Source organism: Mustela nivalis, assembly GCF_964662115.1.
Source record: "Mustela nivalis genome assembly, chromosome: 12".
Taxonomy (NCBI): Eukaryota; Metazoa; Chordata; class Mammalia; order Carnivora; family Mustelidae; genus Mustela; species Mustela nivalis.
Genome location: NC_139031.1, coordinates 11,853,198 through 11,880,450, shown reverse-complemented (window position 1 = coordinate 11,880,450; position 27,253 = coordinate 11,853,198). Strand labels below are relative to the sequence as shown.

At 39.2% G+C, this 27,253-nt stretch overlaps 1 protein-coding gene and 1 long non-coding RNA gene across 2 annotated transcripts; one reads left to right on the top strand and one right to left on the bottom strand.

Annotated features, from left to right (window-relative positions):
• Window positions 1-1,269: 1,269 nt before the first annotated feature.
• On the top strand, window positions 1,270-22,294 carry WEE2 (WEE2 oocyte meiosis inhibiting kinase). The gene is made up of 10 exons (XM_082693792.1): window positions 1,270-1,479; window positions 3,397-3,448; window positions 5,421-5,593; window positions 7,429-7,550; window positions 12,802-12,948; window positions 13,623-13,730; window positions 14,060-14,145; window positions 15,129-15,299; window positions 16,938-17,080; window positions 20,894-22,294. Exons 1-10 carry the CDS (start codon window positions 1,379-1,381, stop codon window positions 21,048-21,050), a joined length of 1,260 nt encoding a protein of 419 aa, XP_082549918.1. The 5' UTR covers window positions 1,270-1,378; the 3' UTR covers window positions 21,051-22,294.
• A 3,423-nt stretch (window positions 22,295-25,717) lies between these two features.
• Window positions 25,718-27,239, bottom strand: LOC309845608. Its single transcript, XR_014301379.1, has 2 exons — window positions 27,125-27,239; window positions 25,718-25,848 (listed from the first exon to the last, which is right to left on the bottom strand). It is a non-coding gene; the product is annotated as an uncharacterized lncRNA (long non-coding RNA).
• Between the last annotated feature and the right edge of the window lie 14 nt (window positions 27,240-27,253).

Here is a 27,253-nt window from a genome sequence, read left to right as displayed (position 1 = left end):
ATTCTTTTTATCTTCACATTCTTAAATTACATTTTTATATAGTGACTCATGTTATAGTCTAGCTTCTGCTTCTACACTGAAAAGCCATGGCAGACACTATCAAATAGGGGCATTCTTTTAGAAGAGCCTCACAGTACAATGATTATACTATGAGGTTATATCATGGCCCCTGTGTCTACTGCTGGACTCTTGGAGACCCATAACACAGCTCTCTGGCCCTCAACTTCGGTCATAAAAGTATTCTGATGTCTCAACAGAATTCCTTGTCTTCTACCTGTCCCCTCTGTCCTTTGGTTTAGTTCCGGTTAGGTCACAGGTGTATGCTCTTCTATTGTACCTGCTTGGAGTGGTAAGTCCTCTACACTTTCCTCCTTATTGATATACTGGTTATAGCCACTACAAGGCCCTGAATCTTAAGGGCCCAGAGGATTATTTTTCAAATTCTTTACCCTACTTTATGGAACTCTTCTCATTTGGTGCTATATTTTAAGTGGAACTGGAAACTTCTTTTAATGTTGAGATAGTTTTTCCTGTACAATGTGATTATTTCTGAAACATTGATGAGCTGTTGACTAATGGACTGTGCATCCCTTAAGAGTTGGAATTCACCTCTGTACGCCTTAGCATCTAACCCAGCATCTGCTACTTACTAGGCACCAAACAAATATCTGGATGAAAATTGAGGGGGAGTTAAAGTATACACTGAGAACATAAGGACCAGGTCTTCTAGAGTTGTTTTCATTTGTCTAAGCTGAAGTATAGTCTTTAAAAATCTAAAGGTAGGGGTGCCTGGGTGGCTCAGTGGTTAAAGCCTCTGGCTTCAGCTCAGGTCATGATCCCAGGGTCCTGGGATTGAGCCCTGCGGCAGGCTTTCTGCTCAGCAGGGTGCCTGCTCCCCTGCCTCTCTGCCGGCTTGTGATCTCTGTCTGTCAAATAAGTAAACAAAAATCCTTAAAAAAAAAAAAAAAAAAAAAGCTAAAGGTAGTAGTAGAGTTGGTGTTTTTCATAGCTGCCCATCACAATTGCCCAGGGGGAGGCAGTGGAGCTTAACAAAAGTATAGATTCCTGTGTTGATTCTCTCATCAGGACATCCAGAGGAAGACTAGGAATCTGTATTTTCCATAAGAGGACCAGTTAGAATGCAACTAGCTTGCATTGAACCAGGCAACCTCTAATTCCTTCGTAGCAGTAACATTCCTTGGTTCAAATATTAACTAGCTGATATGGAACTTTTTTGTGTACTAACCCCATTCTGTTTTCCCTTTTCGTCATCTTCATTCAGGGTCTCCTAAGCCAGTCGGTGATTTCTTCAACAGAGAAGCTCCCCTCCAGAGGCTCTAAATATTTGAGGCTCACACCTGTTCCCTTAGTGGATGAGATGACCTCATCGGCTCTGGTCAATATAAATCCCTTTACCCCAGAATCCTATAGAAAACAATTCCTTCAATCCAATGGCAAGAGGAAAAGCCGAGGAGATCTGTAAGTGTACTGTTGCGTCTAACTTTTGAGAACTGATCTTAGTATGCTCAAGTAGAAGGGAGACTGGAAAGTAAGATTAGGAAAAAGAACTCTATTTGAATGCAACTGATACCCTGTTCTCACATCGCTCCTCCCTACATGTTAATGTTGGTCTGCTTTGTCATGGAGATTCTAGCGTGTCTCCATCCTGAAGTGCACTGTATGGTGTCTTCTCTCTAAAAGAGTAGGGCAGAGTAAGCAATAGACATCTGACTTCCATTAGCAAGTTGAACGAGCTATGGAATTGCATTCAAGTAGTCTCCCCTAGGTAACACAAGGCTAGTCATTGGGGCAGGTGTAGCTCACACTTCAGGGAGTATACTGCTGTTTCCAGTATAACTGCGTGTGACTGAGAGCTATAATGCAAGTATTCAACAGGAAATTGGCTGAAGAGAAAAAGATAGTGTTGCTTTTGGAGGTACTAAGAATAGAAAACCAAACTGTAAAACTCCACCAGGTCTCAATGGTAGAAATTGTCCAAATGAGGGCTGTACATATTACTTAGGGACATTTCTTTACTATGTCTCTTCAATTTTTTTTTCCATAAAGGAAAATAAAAAGCAAAATAAATGCACAGCTAACAATCTGAGGTATGCAGAACATTTAATGTTTTAGTTTGAGTTGTTTCATTTGGAACCAATGACTCTGTAGTAAGCAGCTTTGTGGCCAGAATAGGTTTTCTCAATGCTATCTCCTGGATCTTAAGTCAACAGAACTTCAGTCCAAGTATACAGGTCCACTTTTTTTTAAACCAAGAATTCTGTTGGGTTTAGCTCTTCACGAATCTTTGTAAACTATCAGAATTAATTGATTCGCCTCTCATGGAAAGTAGCCAGAAGAGACCATTAATTTGCATTTCCCGCAATGAAAGTGATGACACTTCAGTAACAGCTCTTGGTGCTTCTGAGTGGGCAACCCCCCCCCCCTACTTATTGTGCTGTTGTTTTTTTGTGGGGTTGTTCTTTTAGACAGTATTGGAATGTCATGTTAAACTTAAGTCACAAGTGTCCAGCATCAGTTTGTCTCCCTAGTGTAACGTCCTCCTCTATTTGCACTTTCTATCTTGTGCTTCTCCAGAAGAAGAATCTATAGCTGGCTGTTCTAGAGCCTGAAATCTGGCTTACACATCCAGAATGCTACTACTCATGCCAAAGAGGATGTTTGTCGGAGCTTTTTGGAAAGTAACTAAAAATATCTTAGCCAGTTGTTAGAGCGTATTCTGCTGTACTGATGGTCTTCCTCTGAACCTAGGGCAAAGTGGGGAGATGAGTTTTGAAGGGGAAGGTGGCGATGGGACAGCACTCAGTTTCTTGTGTCCTGTGTGATCTCCCCTTCATGGTTCAGCATTGCTCTGCTTGCCAAGAACCCCATTCCGGCCCCTTAGCTAATTCCTACTCATTCTGGAAACTTAACTTGCCTGTCCTCTTTCCCGAAAGACTTTTACTCTTGAAATCATGATTTGGGTGCTGCCTATGGTGTCCCTTGATATCTTGTTCTTATTCTTTTTTATAAAGATTTTTTTAAGGTTTTATTTATTTATCTGACAGAGCACAAGCAGGCAGAGAGGCAGGCAGAGAGAGAGAGAGGGAAGCAGGGTCCCCGCTGAGCAGAGACCCTGATGCAGGGCTCGATCCCAGAACCCCGGGATCATGACACAAGCCGAAGGCAGAGGCTTTAACCCACTGAGCCACCCAGGAGCCCCCCTATTCTTGCTTCTTACATTGAAACTTTCTATTTATCCTTGTTCCCAAATACAGGCTGACGTGGGGAAGGAATTGTCTTAATTACTCTTACAACCTCAGAACCTAGTAGAGTATGAAGCTCAATAGTGTCAGTCACACATTGATATCACCTTTTTTTTTTTTTTTTTTCCCTAAGTGAGGAAGCTGGTCCAGGGGAAGGCAATGTAGAACAAGGGCTACCTGCCAAGGTGAGCACAGTTCTTTGTTCCAGCTGCCATAACTTCGTCACCCCATCCTGTCGCCAGTCTCTCTCTCTCCTCTTCTCCTTCTCTCTCTCCTTACCACCCCCGCCTCACTTTGTAGATTTGCAAATGTGCTTTGCAGCTAAATTGATCTGGACTCTCGGCAGAGTCTGTATTCTTAGCTAGTTATTACTTTACCCGACAGAGCCTGATCAATATGTCACCGAATCATTACCTTGCAGTGTTTTTAAATTAATGGCTACTGCTTCTATCTTGGATTTAAGGGAAAATTCTCTACTCATCGGGTTAGAGAAGTGAAGGGAAAACTCAAGATATGAAAGGTCCAAAAATGGAAGAGCAGAAGAGAGAAAAATGGCATAAAGCCATAAGTGTAAATGTAAAATTTTTGCTCTTAAATATATCAGTTATCTATTGATTTTTATATAATGCTCACAGTCTTTGTAGCATCCCTCATTTGATAACCTAGCCTAAGAAAATAATGCTGTAAATATTATCACCAGAAATGTTTATTGCAGCCTTAGCTGTAATGGCTAAGAAGAAGAAGAAAAAAGGAATACTAAATGTCCAATAACAAAAGAATGGCCAAATAAATTGGAATTTACAGTAGAATATTAAATTGCCATTAAGAAGCTTATAATCCCATGAAAACATGTTTATGCTCAATATTCCATTTACGAAAGTGGAGGGGAAGGGCTTATGGTTGGGGAATAATGTAGATGGTAAGCTGGCTTATTTGCTGTCTGAGCTGAGGTTGGGAAGGTAGTGGCTGAGCAATTGGTGAAAGACCTTTAGGTTTCTGAATCCAAACAGAAGTTTGGGGAAGACAATTAGGTATGTCTTATTCTATGGTAACATTTTGCAAAAATAATTTTCATTATTAGAAAAGATGGAGAGAGGGCTTATAGCTATGGTAGCCCCAGACATGGGAGAAAGAGAACTTGAGATTGTCTAATGGCAAAGAAAATTCTAGATCTTGCTAATGAAGACTGGTTGGTATTAGTTGTTGAAATGAGGAGCTAGTAAGAGTCAGGATTCTTTAAAATCCAGTTAGATGAAAAAATTCTTGCTAACAGGGACATTGGGAAAGAATGACTTCATGGAGATAAAGTGGTTTGGACTGAGATTCATATAAATTCATGGAGATTTTTATCGTCTTAGCTATGATTTTTCTGAGAATTTACTGTGTGCTTGGCATTGAGCTAAGTTACACACACACAAACACACACAAACACCTTTTCTCATGTAATATTTAAAAGAACCACAAGGAGTAGTTGCTAGGACGCTCACTTTACTTTAGAAGAGAAAACTAATAAAGGAGTTCAGTGGTTTTTTTTTTTTAACATTATTTTATTTTTTTGCCTAGGGCTACGTACTAGCTGGAAAAAGAGAGATATTACTAGTTAGCCAGTAGGTGGAAAAATCGCTGTACCTGAACACATAAGGTGAAATAATCAATTTGACAATTTTGTTCTCTGTACTAAAATTTTTGAGGAAGCAAATTGAACAATAAGTTCATTCAATTTGAGATGGAAACACCAGCAGCCAGAGTGTGAGGTAGGTAGACAAGAGTCAAAGGGAGGTGTCTTTTCTTTCTCCTTAACATGTTCTACTTGGATCCTGGCCATTCCTTTAACTGAGGACAGTAGCTGTTGCTGTGAGCAGGTGTTTTCTCCCTAAAAACATATTGAGAATAAGCATATCCCAGAAAGAAGAAATAACCTAGAAAAAGACTTAATATATGTAAAAATGCCAGTACAGAGTTGAATAGATGGTTATGAAGAGTACGAAAGGTGGTCAGCAACCAGGGAGGTTCTTGCTACCATGAATTACTGACACAGAATCCAATAGATTTGCTTCAAAAGTCTTTTTGAAAACTTTGAGAAATTTTGGAATATGCCTTAAATTTATTGCTCACAATAGGTTAGAATTATTTTAACATTTTAATAAAATATTTCAGAGGTGTGTTCTACGAGAAACCAACATGGCTTCCCGCTATGAAAAAGAATTCTTGGAGGTAGAAAAAATTGGAGTTGGGGAATTTGGTACAGTCTACAAGTGTATTAAGAGGCTGGATGGATGCGTTTATGCAATAAAACGTTCCACAAAACCTTTTGCAGGATTATCAAATGAGTAAGTTACTCTGAAATGTCCTAGAAGTACAAACTTGGATTTGGAAAGTTGTTTCTCGTCAAAACATTTTAAATAATAGTACTGATGTCATTAAAAACATCCCATTTCTAGCTCTTTCATTGTATGTAGTCTTACATTCATAATCTTTCTGCGTTTTCCAAACCAAAGATAAGTTATTTCCTTAAACTAAACCATAATTATTTGGATACAATTCTGTTACAGTGTTTTTGTTTGTTTTCTTGCATGGTTCTTGAGGCTATTTCTACTAGTGTTCCTGCTTTTGCTTTAATGAATAGGTATATGGAACCATCTGCTTGTTAGTTCATTAAAAATATTGCCAAGTAGGAAGTTACTGTTAACTCACTGGTATTTCCACTTTGTATTAATAATGAATTCAATAGTGAGTTCAATGTTTCAAAGACTACAAGTGAGGAAAAGCAACAAAATTTAACTTTCATTCCCAGAGCTAATTGTTCAGAAGTTTTCCTTTTACAAAGAAAACAATTATTTTTAGATTCAGCCAATGCTTTAGTTAACTGTAGGAATGTAATAGTTTGCTGAATCTGAAGTTATGGACCTCAGAATTCTTCATTTTTATACCAAAATTCACTGAGTATTATATTTCACTTTGTTTGTGTGTTGGATTTCCTGTTCCATAATTAATATCTCTCCCCAAGACTGCCCCTATGACCATGTCATATTGGCTAAGTGAAATATTGACTCTAATGACGGTCCAGCCTTCACAGAGAAGATAGCTGGATATTGTAATGGATCCTCTATCAAGTCCATAGTGGCCTTATTAAGCCCATCAAAGTTTTTTTTTTAATTGTGATACAGTGAAATTAAAACTCAAAGCATGTCTGCCACTGAGATAGTTACAACCTAATACTCCTCTTTACATATGCTACATTCAGTAAAAAATAACATGGATTTTGGTACCAGGATGATCAGTGTTCTTGTCTTAGGTCTACTATCACTGGCTTGACATTGGTCCAGTCACAGCTTTTCTAAAGCCTTCATCCTTACCACTATATCTTACTGAGTAGTTACGAAAATTAAATGAACTAAAATACTAAGTAAGCAGTGAGTACTCGGTAAATGTTCTGCCACTGTTAATAATGCCTCATACATTGTCTTTTATTTTTTATCAGTATTTTTATTATGTTCAATTAGCCAACATATAGCACATCATTAGTTTTTCTTTAAAGATTTTATTTTTATTTGTTTGAAATATATATAGAGAGAGATCACAAGTATGCAGAGAGGCAGGCATAGAGAAAGAGAGAAGAAAGCAGGCTCCCCGCTGAGCAGAGAGCCCGATGCGGGCCTCGATTCCAGGACCCTGAGATCATGACCTGAACCGAAGGCAGAGGCTTAACCCACTGAGCCACCCAGGCGCCCACATCATTAGTTTTTGATGAGTGTTCAACAATTCATTAGTTGCTTATAACACCCATCACAACTATGTCCTCCTTAATACCCATCACCTGGTTACCCCATCCCCTCCCGCAAGCTTCTGTAACTCCCAGTTTGTTCCCCAGAGTCCAGAATCTTGTCTTTTAAAAAAACATTTGTATGTATATTATCTTGGCTCATTTTTCTTTTTTTTTAAAGATTTCATTTATTTATTTGACAGACAGAGATCACAAGTAGGCAGAGATGCAGGCAGAGAGAGAGAGAGGAGGAACCAGGCTCCCTGCTGAGCAGAGAGCCCGATGCGGGACTCGATCCCAGGACCCTGAGACCATGACCTGAGCCGAAGGCAGAGGCTTTAACCCACTGAGCCACCCAGGCGCCCCTTGACTCATTTTTCTTGATGCTTGTCTGTCTTCTAGGAATTTGGCTTTGCATGAAGTTTATGCTCATGCAGTCCTTGGGCATCACCCGCATGTGGTACGTTACTACTCTGCATGGGCAGAAGATGACCACATGATTATTCAGAATGAATACTGCAATGGTAAGTGTGCAGACTAGTATCTATGGAGAAGGGGATGAACATCTGCATCCAGGAAAAAAATCTTTGCCTCCTCCTTGTAGTTTATGCTAGGCATAGCTGAGTCATACTGAGAAAGTTTGTACTATAATTTTGTTTGGAAGCAGAGTGCTGGGGACACAAGTTGTGTTGAAAAGGAATTTCCATTTTATGCTATGTTGTATATCTCTCAGAGCTGATGTGTGGCTGACACATAGAAGCTATAAACCCCTTCATATTTTACTCCATATATAGAAAAATTTTGCCCTAGGGGTTTGAATGGTAAATCCTCCTCTTATGTTTGCTAGGTATTCTAAAAGATTCTAAAACCACAGTCCCTATCATTTTCAAGGAGGGAGTGGTAAACTCACACAGCCAACTTTTGATTAATTTTCAAGTGGATTCCTGAATTGGGGCATAGTTCATGTATCTTGATGCTTCTTACCTTTGAGCTTTGGTTTAGTTTAGTTTTTTTTTTTTTTTTTAAGATTTTTATTTATTGATCTGAGAGACTGTGAGAGAGGGAACACAAACACAGGGAGTGTGAGAGTGAGAAGCAGGCTCTCTGCTGAGCTGGGAGCCTGATGTGGGGCTCGATCCTGGGACCCTGGGATCATGGCCTGAGCCAAAGGCAGACGCTTAATGACCGAGCCACCCAGGCGCCCCAAGCTTCAGTGTTCTCACCATAGTGTGAGTGTGGAGTGGGTGCTGGGAATGAAATGCAAGGACTTCAGGCATATTCCTTCAGGACTATACATACACAAGAAACTGATAGAACTTTTTCTGGGCTACTTAAATTAAAAAAAAATAGTCTTTTGGTTTTAATCTATTTTAATTTGTGATTAAGGTGTTGACATCACACTACAGTTACACGTGATTATTCGCAGAGATATTTCTCATCAAAATGTTCCCTGGGAAAATAGGAAAGCGCTACCAAATTAAATAGAAGCTTGCTGGCATTTTAGGAGTAGCTACCCATATTCTGGTCATGATTAAGATCAGATAATAGCATCCCTCCCAAACTTCCTCCCCCTAAGAAACAACATGCACACCCACCCTCCGGTTTCTCTGATAGTACAGTTTTGGAGTAATTTTAGTTACCATCAGGTAGCACTGAGCATGTATGTGCGGCTTGACTTTTGAGGAAAGCGGTCAGTGATAAAGCTTCATTATTATATATACAAGTAAAGTAGATAATATTATGAAATGCTAGAAAATATCAAACATATACTGCAAAATAATGACTTGGTGTTTTCTTAGGGTCTGATTTCCTTGCAGTATTAACTGTGAACTTTGTTGGATTTTTTTCCTAATAGCAAGTTCACCTACATCCCTTTTTCTAATAGTCACTTTAGGATAAAAAATGGACCCTTTCCTTGTGATAGAGAAGTTGATACTTTTCTTAATCTTCTCTTCCTAATTCCTTATCATAGCCTGAGATTCCCTATTCTTTTCCCTCCCCGCCCCAACATTGGTTCTATTTTCATGACGTTTACTACTATCAAAGATAGTATCGGAGAACAAACTTAGCCAAGAAAGTCAAACAAAACATAATTAATTTAATCTGATTTGGGGCATTGTAAAGATTTCAAATTTTAAAAAGAATAAGAAGGAGTGATTATTCCTATTACAAATCCTCTTCTAATTCTTTTCAACATCTGAATCCCTTCTACAGGTGTGACATTGTATTAAGTTCTAGGGTGAGAGACACCATAGATTGAGCCAAGAAGTCCTTCCAGGAACTTCCCTCCACTTGCTCTGTTAACAATGAATACACAAGAGACGATTTGCTTTAGAGCCAGGTAGTACAACTATGGATAAAAAGCATTCAGAGAAGATGCATACGAGCAAGGGGCAGCACAGTGTGGCAGAATGGGCCTGGGCTTAGCAACACCTAGGCAGACCTGGGTGTGGCACACTAGTTGTATGATATCTGGGATGTCAGTCCCACTGAGTAAAGAGATTGTAATATTTACTTAAGGGAGTAGTTTAAGAAATAGCAGCAATGTATGTCAAAGGCCAGTACAGGGCCAGTACCTGATACATCATAAGAACTCAAAACTTGTTATTAGAGCAGCCCAAGAAAATCTCAAAAAGGAGGTAAGACTTGAAAGAGGGTTTGCCAAAAGATTACCAGAGTTTAAGGAAGTAGGGGGAAGACTTTAAGGAAGTAGAGGAACAGCATGCAGACCAAGGGCATGGTTTTGGGAATGGGTCTGACTCCACAAATAGGAGACTGACAGGACCGAGGTGATCCCTATAACAGGAAATAAGATCAGCACAGTAAAGTGTGGGAAGACTACATAGGGCTTTTGGATGTTTCTGGGCAGTTGATTTTGGAGCAGATTTATGAGGAATCATTGTCTGTTTGCCATGGTGGTCTGCTAACCTCACTGCATACTTGCCCATTAAAATGTAACTCTGATTTATCAAAATGTAATTCACATACATTGCTTTCAAATGTGAACTGATCATTGAAAATAAAGTGTGCCCTTATATTTGTCTTATTTATAGTTATGGATTATCCATAACTTTGAGACTTTGCCCTTCGGCTCTAAATCAAGGAGAGTTAAGTCCAAATATTTGTAAGGTGGCAGAGTAGCCAGTGCCCGATTCCTTCTAATGCTTCCGCCTCCATCCTCTCTCTCTTTCTCCTCTCTTCCTCCTCCTGCTTGCCACCTTTACCCTTGTGCCCCCAGCCTGTTCTAGCAGTCCGGCTAGCACATTTATAGGTACGGCTCTATTCAGATTATAAATGACATGACTTAGATAACGTACATCATAATTAGTAGAGACCAGCAGTTACCTGATTTTCCCAACTGTGCCTCGTGAGCCCTGAACCGATCAAATGTTCCTTCTTCCACTGTCAACCTTGCCAAGATCTCCTATGTGTCACCTTGGGGTCAGCCTCTGAAACCTGAATGTCTTCCAGCAAGCAGATCAATTATGCAGCCGCCAGGATTCCGACCGACTCAGGAGATGGGACGGTTAACCTCTCCCTAACAGCGGTATTTTCTTGTGATGACTTCTGTCACTGAGGTTTTATAGAGCTTGCTCCCCTAGAGATGGGAGAACCTAGAGAACCACCTAGGATGGTGGTTCTTGGATTTGTTCTAGTGATGTGACATCCAGAAGCCTGCATTTTCTGTGGAAAACCATGAATAGTGGTTATGGTTTTTTTTCCCCCTACCAAACAAGGAATTACTTTACTTGCAGAAAAAGATGCTTGTGTTGTAGATAGCAACATAAAATCAAGATTTTGAGAATACAACAAAATATCAACAACATATCAACAACAAAACAACAAATATCCTGCTGAATTATTGTTCTGCTGTTTACATTTCATTGTTGGAAGGCATTTGCTATTTCAGTATCTGTCAGTCCTCATAAACAGATGGAAAAACATAGATTTGTCTTCAAGTTTCTTTTTTTGTCCTTCCCTGCCAAGTAGGGAAAGCACTTTTATTTTATCTAAAGGAAAGAATTCAGCCAGCAATCTCATAAAGATGGTTTGAGAAGAGCTGTCTAGGAGCTGGTTGTTTCCTCCGAGGACACAATGATGACAATTCCGGTACCATCTCCAGGTGGTGCGCTGCGGTATGGAGTTAAGGCTCCAGTGTAGCTGAGATTAGTAGGGATGAAGTTTATAGTTCATTCAGCATTGCTCTATGAACACCTACTTCCTTAATACTCTTTAGCAAAGAACAGTTAAGAATGCCCTCCAATAAAGAGGAAGACAATCAGCTTTAGTTGTGGCAAAATAAAGACCTTCTAACACTTTTGCATAAATGCTTTTCAGTAACTTTTACTGTTAATTATTACTTGGCTACCTTTAATATTACCTACAGAGCCTCTAAGTAATTAAAAGTGCTGCTAGCACTGGTCTAGTTACCTTAATACCTGTAGCTCTTCAGGGAGTTGGCGATATATCTTTGCTTATTATCTAAAAGCCCATCTTAAAGGATCCTACATACCCTCAGGATGTTTCTCTCTTTTCATACCTTTTATGGGGTCCCTGTCCCAGTCTTTCCTTTCCCTCTGTTGTGAGACTAGATGTTCAGTTCAGAATACATAGATTATGTGCAAGACCTTGAGAAAGTGAAAAGGAATAGGACGGGGCCCTGTCTTGAGGGAGCACGTAGCCTAGTAGGGAGAGGCGTTCCAGGAGACATGGGGGCCTTAGATGCAGGCTTCCTTCTCCCCACCACACCTCACAGCTTCATCTGCAAACTTAGATTCTAGGTGACTTTGTTTCAATTCACTCTTCCTTTCTATCTAATAACTTCTTCCACACATATCTTGCAAGAAGATTCCCAGAAAAAAAGGCACACCCTTCACTTTAGGCCTCTTTGTGTTTCTGAAAATGGCTAAAACTCTTCTCCTTTCTGAATTTAATTATTTTTAACATGACTGGTCAATCTGTATATTGAATTTTACAGAGGATACTTGAAAGAATGGATTTCCTAAAAAATACCATTACCATCTCCGACCCTATTGTTCTGGACACATACTTGAAGGCTGGATTCCTAACTGCCAGGGAGACCCAGGACTCTCTAATTTGAAGAGCTGCCAATGAATGCAAATTGATGAAATAAAGAGTTCAGAAGCATTCTAATTCCTTAGGACAGGGCACAGAAGATCAGGTGGTCAGATGAATCCAGGCCTTAGTTTTCACTGATAAAGATAAACCAAGAGTCTATCCATAGCTGATGTGCAAATACTATGGCTCAGATAGGACTTCGATGTATATTGAAGGTTTATATTTTCCTTGGGTTAGCAGTCATTAAATATTCTTATTTTGTGATATATTTTAATGGAATTCAGTTTAGAACCAATCACATTAAAGTTACTAGTAGCCTGTGATTACTAGCTTGACACTGAATCAATCATCAATGTCCATAGTAGCTCTTTGTCCAGGCCCGACTGGCTTCTGGTTAATGATTAGATGACACTTCTAAAATGCTAGTCGGGGCATACTCAAGGCAATAGAACCACATATGGGATACCTGAGGTATGACATTTTATTTTCTTCTTTAAAAGTCCCGTAACTCTTCTCCAATGTGTCTGTGGTATAGACAGTGGCAGATATTATGTTTTACACTGAAAGTGAATGATCGAGACTTGTGGGACTGAACTCATTCACAAGAAATTTCTTGACTGTTTACTACACTTTTCCCTATTGAGATTCATAGTTTTTCTCCATTCTGTGGGGCTGCTATTTGTTGTTCCTTCCTAGGTGGGAGCTTGCAGACTGCTATATCTGAAAACACAAAGTCTGGCAATCCTTTCCAGGAGCCGAAACTCAAGGACATCCTTCTGCAGATTTCCCTTGGGCTTAAGTACATCCACAACTCTGGCGTGGTGCACCTGGACATCAAACCCAGTCAGTACGGCTCCGCTCTGCTCCTTTGGCCAGACTCCCCCATGTCAGAATTGGTGCCCGTGTGTCTACCAAGTGTTGAAGATGCTGTTAGCTGGCAAAATCTCTTTCATTTGTTTCCCTAAAAAATTTAAACAGCTTTGTCCATTATCCCCTCTGGGACTAGGGGACAGAGAGAAAAGACTCTTTCACGGATAACGAAGCCAAAGTATGAAAATGGGTCTCTAACTTACTGCATAGTTAAGTGATCACGTTTTGGCTACTTCCCGAAAGTATTGACAACTAGTGCTGTGTACACTCTTTCTAATTCAGCACTGACTAAAGTGAACAGAAATGGTTCTGGCACTCAATAATGTGAAACTCAAGGAAACATCATCACCATGTTTTTCGGCTTATTTCTTTGTTTTGAAGCTACTAGCCTCTTCAGAGGAGGAGGGGTGTCTGAGATCAGTTTCCCTTAAAATAGGTATTCTCAATCACTGAGCTGTTCAGTAGTAGTAGAGAGACTCCATGGAAGAAAAGAAACATTGATAGTGTTGTTATATGTACACAGAAGAGGAGGAGAGGAGGGTGGCTGAAATGACAGACACAGAAAAGAATCTTGGGCGTGAAAAAGCTAAGGAATCGTGACTTTGTCAATTCAGTATTTTTTGATTGTTGGTTTGTTTTTGTTCCAGGTAACATCTTCATTTGTCATAAGATGCAAAGTGACTCTCCTGTAGTCCCAGAAGAGATTGAAAATGAAGCTGATTGGTTTCTCTCTGCCAATGTGATGTATAAAATTGGTGAGTTTGGGGCACCTGGGTGGCTCAGTTGGTTGAATGACAGCCTTCAACTCCGGTCATGATCCTGGAGTCTCGGGATGGAGTCCCAAATTGGGTTCCCTGCTCAGCAGTGGGTCTACTTCTCCCTTTGACCCTCCCCCTCTTATGCTCACTCTCTCTCATTCTTGCCTCTCAAATAAATAAAATTAAACAAAAAAAATAAAATTGGTGAGTGTGCCTTAAGCTCCGATCTGTATATTATCTTATAAAATTTATAGTGATGACCCCATTTATTCTAGTTTTAAAGACATGCTTTTAAAGGGCTCTATTTTTTTTCTTTCTTTTTTCAGGTGACTTGGGTCATGTGACATCGATAAGCAAACCAAAAGTAGAGGAGGGAGATAGTCGCTTCCTGGCTAATGAGATTTTACAAGAGGTAAAGATTAGGGAAACAGAGGGTATTTTATAACCCATTGAACTTTTTGACTCTCGAATGAAGGTTCACAGTGCAAGAGATGTTTATAGTTTTTAAAAAAGACTGTATTTATTTTATTTATTTATTTATTTTAGTGCTCTACCACTTCTTTTTTTTTTTTTTTTCTTCATATGGTATTTATTTTAGAGAGAGAGCCCTAGTGCATGAGTAGTGGGGAGGGCAGAGGGTGGGGAGGGAGAATCTCAAGCAGACACTGTGCTGTGTGCAGAGCCCAGTGCAGGGCTCGATCTCATGACCTGAGCTGAAATCAAGAGTCAGATGGTTAACTAGCCACCCATGTGCCCCATAGTTCATATTTATAATTTAAATTGATATTATCCACTTTCCTATTCAGAATTGAGACCAAAGATAAGGAACTTAAAACAAAACAGAACAAAACAGCATGAGGAAAGCTGGCTCTGTCATGGATTAAATCAATGTTTTTGCTGTTTTTTATAAAGGTCCTTTACTGTTTCTAGTATTTCTTAGAATTCCTAAACTCATGGATTCCCTAGCAGGAAGGAATCCTTTATTGGTTCAGCCCATCTTTATCGTCCTTCTGGTAGTACATCAGCTCTTATGAAATGACCTTCATTTATTGCTTACCTTTTAGGATGTCTGTGGAGTCAGGGTAGGAAGGATTTAACTCCCTCTAGGATGATGGTATTTGTGCCCAGCCGGTCTGTGCTTGAAGCCTCTTTGAGCCTGATAGAATAAAACAGTACTTAGACTCTGCCTTAAAAGCTTCAGGGCACAGTGATGTGAATCAGGTGCATTTGTGCTGTATCCTCCATCTTCTCTAGAAGTAAACTACCAGCCATGGCAGGTGCGGCCTTGCCCACTGTCCAAGCTCATACGGACTCAAAACAACCTCTCTTACCAGTTGGTCTTTACTGTCCTCTCACTCGGCAAACTAACTGGCCTTCCTCTCTTCTGTCTTGAAGGATTATCAGCATCTTCCCAAAGCAGACATCTTTGCCTTGGGATTAACAATCACAGTGGCTGCGGGAGCAGCGTCCTTACCCACCAATGGCGCCGCATGGCATCATATTCGTGACGGGAACCTTCCCGACATTCCTCAGAAGCTCTCGGAAGAATTTTACAATCTACTCAAGGTGGTATCTCTTATGAGATGAAGAGAAGATAGAAATGTCTTTTTTTTTTTTTAAAGAAATACAATGGCAAGGAGGTGGGGAAGGGGAAAAGGAGATGCTGGTGGTGCCAATGACAGAAGAAAAAGGAATCATGACCCTGAAGCCCAGAAAAGTCACAGGACAGACTGAAAGCTTCAAGGAAACTTAGAGGACATTATAGAACCTTTTATGTTCCAGTTTAAAATCCTATTACATTTTTTCCTTTTCCCTTCCCAACAGGTGGGCAGTTCAGGGAACCAAGGCTCAGAGCAGTTCCTGGATTGTATTCTCACCTTTGACACCTGATTAACTCTAAAATCAAACCTGGTTTTTTGTTCATGTTTCAGGGTTTTAACTATTGTCATTGGTAATGGTGATATTATGAAAGAAATTTGAATTCTGAGTGTATAGAAGAAAGTATAAGCTATTTTACAGATGGGTAACTGGCAATACCACCAATCAGCTGTACTATTGGAAAAAGGCATAATGTTAGTTTAGAAATTTGTGTGTTACTTGTATTCTGTGATATCTGAGTATGTGTAGGGACAAGGAAAGGAGGCGATTCTGTTGAAACAGAGGTGCAAGAAAATGACACTGTTGAGAAGCTTAGAATTATATTAAGAATTCAAAATATCTACGTAAGACTTCATGGTTTAAGGAACAAGACTGGTTAGGACACCTACAATAGTCTTAGAAACATCTACTCTTAGGGATTAAATTTGAGTTTCATAGTTCACCTGAAAACTTCAAATTTAGTTGCAAACTTGTCTTTCTGTGCTTCTGCTTTTCTGAAAGAATAAAGTAAACCCTTGCTCCATGCATGGCCTAATCACTTTCTATGTGTAAATTACTGTTAGATTTAATTAATACATACTGAGTACTTTGGTCCTGGTCCGGTGCACTAGTTACACATATATGTCAGTTCATTTAAATCCTGCGATGCTCCAGAAGGTGAATATTGTTATTCCAAGTATCAGGAAAGGGAAAGCGAGTTTCAGCATAGTTAAGTCACTTCCTCAAGCTACTTAGTGAATGGTGGAGCCAGTTCTGAACATTGGTCTTCAAATGGAAGGTCCGGTGTTATCTCCGTTTTATGACATTGCTAATTGCTGTAAGTAATTAGCTACTTTTTACTGTATTTAAGTTGTTAAATTAAGGCACTTTCTACCTGAAGATGAGTGCTGTAGGAAGGCTGTCATGGGGGGGTGTACCCTTAGTTTTAAGTGGAAAGGAGCATGTTGGAGTAGAAGGCAAATGGAACTAGGAGTTGGTTGACTTGGGTTTTAGTCTTGGTCCTGTTATTAAGATGGGCAAGTCAGTTTTGATTTCAGGACCTCAGTTTCTCCCCATTTAAAATTAAGGCATTAGGCTAGCTAATCACACAGATAGCTCTAAAATATGATAAAGACAAGTCAAAGTTATAGATGACAGATGTCACTGTATAGAGATAACAATCCCGTCCCTGGTGGAGCTAAGTTTTCATTTATTTCTTCCCCTGCAAAGTTAAAAGCAGAGTTTGAAAAAACTCATCAGCAGTAGCTGAGTTGGAGTTGGCTTAGGTGGGGAGATTTTCCCAGCAGTGAAATTTCTGTATCTTTTGCTTTGGTCAAACATCAACAGAGCATGATCCACCCTGACCCAAGGGAGAGACCTTCTGCAGCAGCTCTGGCCAGAAGTCGAGTTCTCCGGCCCTCCCTTGGAAAAGCAGAAGAGCTCCAGCAGCAGCTTAACTTGGAAAAGTTCAAGACAGCCACACTGGAAAGGTAGTTTTTTTCTTTTCTTTTCTTTTTTTAAAGTAAATCCTAGGCCCAGTGTGGGGCTTGAACTCACAACCCCAAGATCAAATCACTTATTTAACACATCCCTTCCACCTCCCTTCTGGTAAACCATCAGGTTGTTCTTTAGAGTTAAGAGTCTGTTTCTTGATTTGTCTTCTTATTTTTCCCCTTTGCTTTTTTTGTTTCTTAAATTCCACATTACGAGTGAAATCATATGGTATTTGTCTTTCTCTGACCCTCTAGTTTGATCAATATCCTTGCAAATGGCAAGATTTCATTCTTTTTTATGGCCGAATAATATTCCATTAAATATATATACCACATCTTTATTTATTTTTATTTTTGTTTTATTTTTTAAAAGATTTATTTATTTGACAGAAATCACAAGTAGGTAGAGAGGCAGGCAGGGAGAGAGGGGGACGCACACTCCCTGCTGAGCAGAGAGCCCAATGTGGGGCTCGATCCCAGGACCCTGGGATCATGACCTGAGCAGAAGGCAGAGGCTTAACCGACTGAGCCACCCAGATGCCCCTAAATTAACAAATAACATATTATTTGTTTCAGGGGTACAGGACTGTGATTCATCAGTCTTACACAGTTCACAGCACTCACCAAAGCACATACCCTCTTCAGTGTCCATCACCGGGCTACCCCATCCCTCCCCCCTCCCTCCCCTCCAGCAACCTCAGTTTGTTTCCTGAGATTAAGAGTCTCCTGTGGTTTGTCTCCCTCTCTGGTTTAATCTTGTTTCATTTTCTTTCCCTTCCCCTATGATTCTGTCTTGTTTCTTAAATTCTTCATATCCATGAGATTGTATGATAATTGTCTTTCTCTGATTGACTTATTTCGCTTAGCATAATATCCTCTAATTCCAACCATGTTGTTGCAAATACCAAGAGTTTGTTTTCTTGATAGCTGCACAATATTCTATTATATACATAATGGAATTATATAAATATATGGAATTATATATATAATGGAATATTGCATTATATATTAATTATACATAATTAAATATAATATAACATATAATTATATTAAATATATAAAATAATATAATAATGTATATTGTATTATATATAATTGGATATATATATATATATATATATATATATATATATATATATCACATTTTCTTTATCCATTCATCTGTTGATGGATATCTATGCTCTTTCCATAGTTTGGCTGTTGTAGACATTGCTGCTATAAACATTGGGGTGCATGTACCTCTTCAGATCACTTCATTTGTATCTTTAGTATACCACATCTTCTTTACTGATTCACATATTGATGAATACTTGGGCTGCTTCCATTATTTAGTCATTGCAGATAATGCTGCTATAAACATTGGGGTCCATGTATCCCTTTGAATTAGTGTTCTTGTATTATTTGGGTAAATACTCAATTGCTGGATTATAAAGTAGTTCTCTCTTTAACTTTTTTTTTTTTTTTAAGATTTTATTTATTTATTTGACAGACAGAGATCACAGGTAGGCAGAGAGGCAGGCAGAGAGAGAGGAGGAAGCAGGCTCCCTGCGGAGCAGAGAGCCCGATGTGGGGCTCGATCCCAGGACCCTGGGATCATGACCTGAGCTGAAGGCAGAGGCTTTAACCCACTGAGCCACCCAGGCGCCCCTCTCTTTAACTTTTTGAGGAGCCTCCACAACTGTTTCCCACAGTGGCTGTACTAATTTGCATTCCTACCAAAAGTGCAAGAAGGTTCCTTTTTCTCCTCATCCTCTTCAACGCTTGTTGTGCCTTGTGTTGTTGATTTTTCCATTCTGTCAGGTGTGAGGTGAGTCTCATTGTAGTTTTCATTGCACTGATAAGTGATGATGACCAAGTTTTCACGCGTCTATTTGCCATCTGGATGTCATCTTTGGAGAAATGTTTGTATATGTCTTCTGCAAATTTTCAATTGGATTATTTTCAGGGGGTTGTGTTGTATTAGTTCTTTATATATTTTGAAAACTAACCCTTTATACGATATTTGTCCAATATCATCTCCATTCCATAGGTTGCCTCTCAGTTTCATTGATGATTTCCTTCACTGTGCAGAGGCTTTTCATCCTGAGGTCCCAAAAGTTCATTTTGCTTTTGTTTCCCTTACCCCAGGAGACATATTTAGTAAGAAGTTGCTATGGCCAATGTTGAAGAAGTTACTACCTGTGTTCTCTTGTAGGATTTTTATGGTTTCAGGTATCAAATTTAAGTCTTTAATCCATTTTGAGTTTATTTTTGTGTATGGTGTAAGAAAGTGGTCCAGTTTCATTCTTTTGCAGGTAGCTGTCTACTTTTCCCAGAACCATTTGTTGAAGAGACTGTCTTTTCCCCCATTGGATATTCTTCCTGCTTTGTTGAAGAATAATACACTGTATAACTGTGGGTTTATTTTCCATTCTGTTCCACTGATCCCTGTGTCTATTTCTGTGTCAGAACCATACTGTTTTAATTACTACAACTTCGTAGTATAACTTGAAGTCTGGAATTGTGATGCCTCCAGCTTTTCTTTTCTTTTTCAAGATTGCTGTGGCTATTCAGGCTCTTTTGTGGTTCCTTACAAATCTTAGGATTCTTTGTTCTACTTCTAAATGTTATTTGTACTTTGATAGGGATTGCATTAAATGTAGATTTCTATGGGTAGTACAGACATTTTAACAATATTTGTTCTTCCAATCCATGAGTGTGGAATGTCTTTCCATTTCTTTGTAATGTCTTTAATTTCTTTCATCAGTGTTTTACAGTTTTCAGAGTTCAGGTCGTTCACCTCTTTGGTTAGGTTTATTCCCAAGTATCTTATGGTTTTTGGTGTAATTGTAAATGGGATCAACTCCTTGATTTCTCTTCCTGCTGCTTCATTACAGGTACATAGAAGTGAAACAGATTTCTACAGATTGATTTCGTATCCTGCAACTTTACTGAATTTGTCAATCAATTTTAACAGTTTTTTTTGTGGAGTGTTTAGGGTTTTCTATATACGGTATCGTGTTACCTGCAAATAGTGAAAGTTTGACCTCTTCCTTACTGATTTGGATTCTTTTTATTTCTTTTTTATTGTCTGCTTGCTGTGGGCTAGGACTTCCACTACTATGTTAAGTAAAAGTGGTGAGAGTGGACATCCTTGTTTTGTTCCTGATCTTAGGGGAAAAGCTCTATTTTTCCACATTAAGGATAATGTTAGCTGTGGGTTTTCATAGATGGCCTTTATTATGTGGAGGTATGTTTCCTCTAAACTTACTTTGTTGATGTTTTTTTTAAAAAATCATGAACAGGTAATGTACTTTGTCAAAAGCTTTTTCCACATCTATTGAAATAATTATATGGTTTTTATTCTTTCTCTTATTGATGTGGTATATAACATTGATTTATGAACAATGAACCACCCTTGAAACCCAAGAATAAATCCCACTTGTGGGAATGATTGTGGTGAATGATTTTTAAATGTATTGTTGAATTCAGTTTACTAGCATTGAGAATTTCTGCATCTATGTTCATCCGATGTATTGGCCTGTAGTCCTTTTTTAGTGATATCTTTATCAGGTTTTAACTTTTAAAAATTTTATACATCATTTATGCTCCAATCAGTAGGATTTAGGAAACCTAATCTACCATGTGTTATGGCATGTGTATGCCAGCCATTTTTTTAAAAAAATCATGGAGTTAATTTTCTATTCTGTATATAGCTCAGGCTTATTTCTATAAATACTGAAATAAAAAGAAAAATCTATGTTAGTTTCGATCAAAAATATCATCCTTAACTTAGGATCAAGTAATATATTTCTTCCCCTTAACTGCCAGGGAACTGAGAGAAGCTCAGCAGGCCTGGTCTTCCCAGGAAGAGCATGGTGATGCTGGGGTCTCTGGGACTCCCACAGGATCAAGAAGCACCAAACACCTGGTGGGAGGAAAAAGTGCAAAATCTTCATGCTTCGGCTGGGGGAGGTCTTCCCCATAAGAACTCAGTTCACACCAACCCCCTTTTTGCCTTATAGCTTCCAGAAAGAGATATTGACTGTGTCAGCCTTCCTCTTGTAAAGGGGAAGATTAAGCAAGGAGTGCCCAAAGAATTCAAAAACTACTCCTAATTTAGCATTGAAAACCAAGATAGTCAAGCTATTAAGGCTGCGTATTAGCAATGGTCCCAGGTACAATTACTGGCAGCCATTTCTCTTCTCTTGTTATATTCTTAAGTCTACCTATCAACAGTTTGTTTACTTCTCACACTCACTGATGTACTATGGGAAAGCAGGTATCTCTGAACTCAAAGAAGAGAAAGCAGCACCCTAGGCATAGCCTATGGACTACGAGGCTGCTGTAGCTGATTGCCTACCAAGGAATAGGGACTCTCCCTGCAAATAGAGAGGAATATAGTTTTGTTTTGAGTTGAGTAACTGTGCATGTATTTCAATAATGTTTCTCGGGGTGAATGATGGTATTCCTAAAAGAATTCTCAGCCACTCTAATCAAGTGGTTTTCCTACTATATTCTTTAAGTGAAGACAATCCCTTTACCAGATATTAAATGAGTTCACCATTATGTCAAGTGGGTAGCAATAGCCTATATATAACTTATAATTTCTGAACTGGCTATTAACTTATGGAACAAAACACTGGGTAATGGAGTTCAAGGAAAATTTAATATGGTTGTTTTTCAGAATATGTGCCCTGACCCTCCTGTAATTGTTATGACTGGTTTTGATTTTGTGGGTGTCACCAATTTCTCCTTGATTTTTTTTTTATCAGAATTTGGGTTTGTTTCCTGTGGTTTTATGATATTTTAATCCAAATTATTTTCTCTGTATATATTTTAAGGGAATAGAACATTTGTAAATAAAGGTTTTTATCTTGTCCAAAGCCAAATAGGGGTAAAGTACTCTTCTTTGTAATATGTAACAAAGAGTGAGAAATTTCTGTTAGAAACCATTTCATGAGTAGATACATGAGAAAATTCAGTAGGTTGGTAGTACCAGGTCTTGGCTGTAAGGCTCAGCTTTGTGGGCCTAAAAGGTAATAATGGTCAGGCTCTAATACAGAAAATAATATTGGTCATAACAGCATTTGATAACTTGGATGTGCCATGTTAATGAAGGTAGCCTGTTAATGCTGTAGGCTTATTTGCTGCCTTAGAGTTTTCTTTACCCTCCATTTAAAAAAGGAAATTAAGAAGTGTTTTTAAATTGAATAAACCATCATACCATTCTTTGTTCTGTCTTGGAGTAGCAATTCTTCCCATGCAGGTAAGTGGGGTAAAGTGCTCTGTATTGTCCCTCGCCATTTTTAAAGAGCTAGTCTTTATTCAAGGTTTTAAAATGGGTTGATTTATCTCTTGCCCCCCCAACCCCAGCCATATCTTTTGAAGTAGCATATGAGGTCAACCACAATCTGTGATTTAGAAACAGGTATGTTATTAAGCATTTGCAATGTAGAGACCAGAATTCTTTGATTATATTTGTCTTCTCAGGCACTGACAACTAATACTATTAAGGTCTATGACCTCTTCTCTATCCTGCTTCTCAGAGCCCATGTTGGCACCTGAGTGCCAGACTACTGCTTTCTCTCCCTTTCTTTCTGGCGGCGGGACTCCACAGTAGCACAGTTACTAAACCAGCAGGTAGCTGCATCAACACTATAGAGTCTGAGAGGGACTGGGTCTTTGCTGGGCTGGGGACTTCATTCCTTCCAGTTCAGTTGGAAGTTGAAGTTGACCCCTTGCCTCAGTAAGATGCTCCATCCTCAGTCTGAAGTTCTATTTCTGCACAGAGATCACAAGATAACACAGGAATTAGTTATCCAATGTCAAACTGTCAAATATTAACATCACTGGACTGACAATATTAAACAAGTTGAACTTAAGTATTTTAGGATATAAATATGCTGCTTTTTCTATAGATGTATCTTAAACACAGACATTAAGTTGCCAACAGATAATCTTGAGGCTTAAAGGAATGCTATTGTGCTTTACTAAGCACTAACATATGTATTGGTTTATAGATGCCATTACCTAAAGCTAACTTACATTACCTAAGTATAAAGATGAACATTAAAAGATAAAGGTCACCATTTTAGCCTGAATGGTTAAGATTTTTTTCTTAATCTCTGTATGAACCATAATTTTAGTCCTGAATTACATAAAAATTGTCAGGTTGATTTAAAAAAGAAACTTAACAAAAAGTAGCCATAATAACTAATAACTGAAGTGCTGCTAAAATTGCTTTTGAGCCACTTTAAAATAGATGCTGTAATCCATTTAAATAGTAAGTGCTGTAATTCTCCAACTGTTATTACAAGGCTTGAGAAAAACTGATTTAGAACCAAAGTGAAAATCTGATTGAAATTTCTAACAAATGTTTTTCTACCACAACAAAATTGTCCAAAGCTTCCTATCTGTGATAAAGCACCGCTATCCCTGGTCTCTACCACTTGATACCTATTAGTGAGACTTTTTCTAATTTAGAAGGGAAAAAAAGGCAAGGCCAAAGATAACTTTGTGGCTCTGGGCATCTATTTTTCATTATGTTAGTTACCATACAGTACATCATTAGGTTTTGCTGTAGTGTTCCATAATTCATTGTTTGCATATAACAGCCAGTGTTCCATGCAACACATGTCTTCCTTAATCCCCATCAGAGGGTTCACCCACCCTCCCACCACACATCCCTCTACAACTGTCCGTATGTTTCCTGGAGTCCATAGTCTCTTACGGTTCATTTCCCCCTCTGATTGCCTTCCCTTCATTTTCCCCTTCCTTCTCCTAATGTCCTCCATGCTCTTCCTTATGTTCCACAAGTAAGTGAAACCCTATGATGATTGACTGTCTCTGCTTGACTTATTTCACTCAGCATAATCTCCTCCAGTTCCATCCACCTTGATGCAAAAGTTGGGTATTCATCCTTTCTGATGGCTCAGTAATATTCCATTATACATATGGACCACGCTCATGGATTGGAAGAATAAACATTGTTAAAATGTCTATACCCCTTGGAGCAATCTATACTTTCAATGCCATTCCGATCAAAATTCCACTAGCATTGTTCAAAGAGCTGGAACAAATAATCCTAAATTTTGTATGGAACCAGAAGAGACCCCGGATTGCTAAGGAAATGTTGAAAAAGAAAAAAACAAAACTGGGGGCATCACATTGCCTGATTTCAAGCTTTACTACAAAGCTGTGATCACCAAGACAGCACGGTACTGGCACAAAACATAGGCACTGGGCGTCTATGATAGACACTTCGCTTTCTCAGCTAGCTTTGCAAAGGATGAAAGCCCTGAATTATTCCACCACTGCCAGGGGAAATGGTAGCTGATTAAAGTCACATTGTTATCTGTCACTACTTCTCAGCATTGAGAAGGCCCTTTCTGGGTCCATGGACGAACTACAGAGTCTACAGTTATACACATTGGAGATTCTTGAGAGAGGCAGCTCTATTACAAAAATACACTTCAGCCACTCTTCCAGGTTTCTGATTCTTTGTTGTTTTTAGTCTTCTAATTTCAGGCTTATTTGAGTACCCTTCTGGGTTCTTCCTGTTTTTTTTCTTTTCTTTTCTTTTTTCTTTTTTTTGGTTCTAGCCTATGACCTGAACCCTTCTAAAGCCTCTCCTTGCTCTAGCGCATAATTTTTGATTCACAAATTGACAAGGTCCCTGTCCTCTAGAGCTCACAGACAATGGGGAAGATAAGGCACCTTCATGGTCACCTACGTTATAATACACGATAAACTGAGTGTGTAAAGAAAGTGAACTTGGAGAAAAAAGTAAGGACTTTTGAGTAGAAAATTCTGAAAGTATGGAAAAGGGCATTTCAGATGCTGAGAACAGTGAGCAAGGCGATGTTGGAGCATTTGTTGTGGGGAAGGAGGATCTAGGTGATAAGAAAATGCTTCAGCTCCGCTCTTCCACGACATTATACATTTACGTATTTTGTATATTTTAATTTTTTTTTTTTTTTGGTCAAGAAAAAGTAAGGTAGCACTTGTGATTTGTTTCAATAGTCTAAGGAGCATGTGTATTAATAATTCTTGTCTGAGAATTGAGATTAGTTTAAGATGCTATTTATTTAGATTAAGGTGTTATTAAGTTATGAGTTTGTCCAAGGATGTTTTCAATTGGCGTACTTTCTGCTTATTTATTTATGTATTTTTAAAGATTTTATTTATTTGACAGAAACACAGTAAGAGAGGGAACACAAGTAGAGGGAGAGGGAGAAGGAGGTTTCTGCCAACCAGGGAGCCAGATGCGGGGCTTGATCCCAGGACCCTGGGATCATGACCTGAGCTGAAGGCAGACACTCATTGACTGAGCCACCCTAGCACCCCTGCTTTTTTTATTTTAAACAATCCTTTCCACACTCCTTACTCAGAAGTATGTGCAAAGAGAAAGAGGGAGAGGTCAGTGGCGTCATGAAATAACTTTGAGGGCCGACTGCATGTGGACAAATGGATGCAGGTGATCAGGGAGAAGTTTTAAAGATGATTCCAAAGTTCAAGTCTGGGATAATATTGGTACCATTAAAATAAACAAATAGCTTAAAAGGGGGAGATTGGTTTTGGAGGACAGGATGAATTTTGCTTTTCATTTGAGTCAACTGCTCGTAGAAGGAAGATTTATTTTAAACATAATTTTTAAAAAATATTTTATTTTAGAGGGAGGGAGCCGAGGAGGAGGGAGGGAGAAACCGAGAGAGTCTCCAGCAGACTCTGGGCTGAGCCTGAGGTGGGGCTGGATCTCAGGATACTGAGCTTCCGACCTGAAACTAAACCAAGAGTCAGATGCTTAACGGAGTGAGCCCCTAGAAGTGCGATTTTTAAACAGGAAATCACCGGAGGGCACTGACAGTCATAACAGCTGGTGGGGTGTGGGATGATTGATACCTGTGCAAGGCCAGAAGGCAGTATAACACCGCTGTTTCAGGAGCTAAACATGGTGAAGGCAGGGGTAAAACAGGAGATAAGCGTCTAGAATGTACCAACTAGAAAGCCAGGCTTTTAGGAGCAGGTTAAAGTGTGCACTGGAGACCATGTTAAGTAGTTTGTATTTTTCTTTTTTAATGGCAAAAATGGGCCAATGAAGCCCTGTAAGTAGGGTTTGGAGAAGGAATGTGCTAGAGGGTACCCTCCCTTTCTAGACGTTGGACAGGACAAAGACCGGCAGAGGAGGGGCGTGGGGAGGCCACCTCTGGCCTGTATCCTGCAACCTGTGGGACCCCAATACTCTCTTGCTAAGCAGGGCCAAGATTAGGGTGAATGAGGCAAAATTTAAGGGGTGCCCAGAAACACAACAATCAAGATCAAGGCCACTTTAATGCAATACTTAAAAAATATTAAATTAGAAAAGATCCACAAGGAAGAACATATCAGAATTTTAAATAAGATCAACAAGCTGAAGTTAATTAAAACTATGTAAGAGTGCCACTGGGTCAAGAAAAATGGTCAGAAATGGCAATTCCTGCAACTGGAAATAAGCAAAGGTGTTGATTTTTTGCAATTATTGATCAAATTTACTTCTATTAAAGCCAGGAAAGTAAAACTACAGTGACTTGTTTTTGGTATAAATAAAATATTTAAACTTAATGTGGTGAGTTTTAATATACCCTCTCTTCGAATTTTTGATATTCAAGTATTTCATTGTTCTGGATTTTTTTTTTCTTTTTCTGTGTGTAAAAAAGTTCATTTTTTCCCTTGTGCCTCAGGATTCACTACGGCTCAGAACTTACACTTAGTTACATTTTTAATTTGTTTTGTTCCTCACAGATTTTTTTGAATGAATGTATTCTTAAAATATTATCCTGATTCCTCCTAAAATATTATTTTGATTGCTAAATGTTTTGGCACCCCCTGAATTTTTTTGCGCTCAGCCCTACTTTTTTCTGGGAACCCTATTGCTCAGGCAGGCCTGGACCTTTCCAGTCTTTCCCCAGAGGCCCCCGCTATCTATCCTTCGTTCCGTCGACCTCGCCCCCTCCCGGTCCAGGCTGGGAAGCTTGTCAAATAATTTCATTTCAGTAGAAACTTGAAACCAGCAGCACTCACCACTCGGCGGCGTTGCTTTCTCCGCTCCCTCCGTGGGGGGGGGAAAAAAAAAGCTCCCGGAACGATCCCATCACGGATGCTTGCTTTCCCCCGGCACTAGCCGGAGCATTTCTACGGCGCACGCTGCGG

Bases quoted from the DNA above. Each gene is read 5' to 3' on its own strand.
- WEE2 (XM_082693792.1), top strand. From the start codon at position 1,379: ATGACCTCATCGGCTCTGGTCAATATAAATCCCTTTACCCCAGAATCC. The intron at 13,731-14,059 runs GTGAGTTTGGGG...TTCTTTTTTCAG, and splicing joins CAATGTGATGTATAAAATTG to GTGACTTGGGTCATGTGACA. The intron at 14,146-15,128 runs GTAAAGATTAGG...TCTGTCTTGAAG, and splicing joins CTAATGAGATTTTACAAGAG to GATTATCAGCATCTTCCCAA.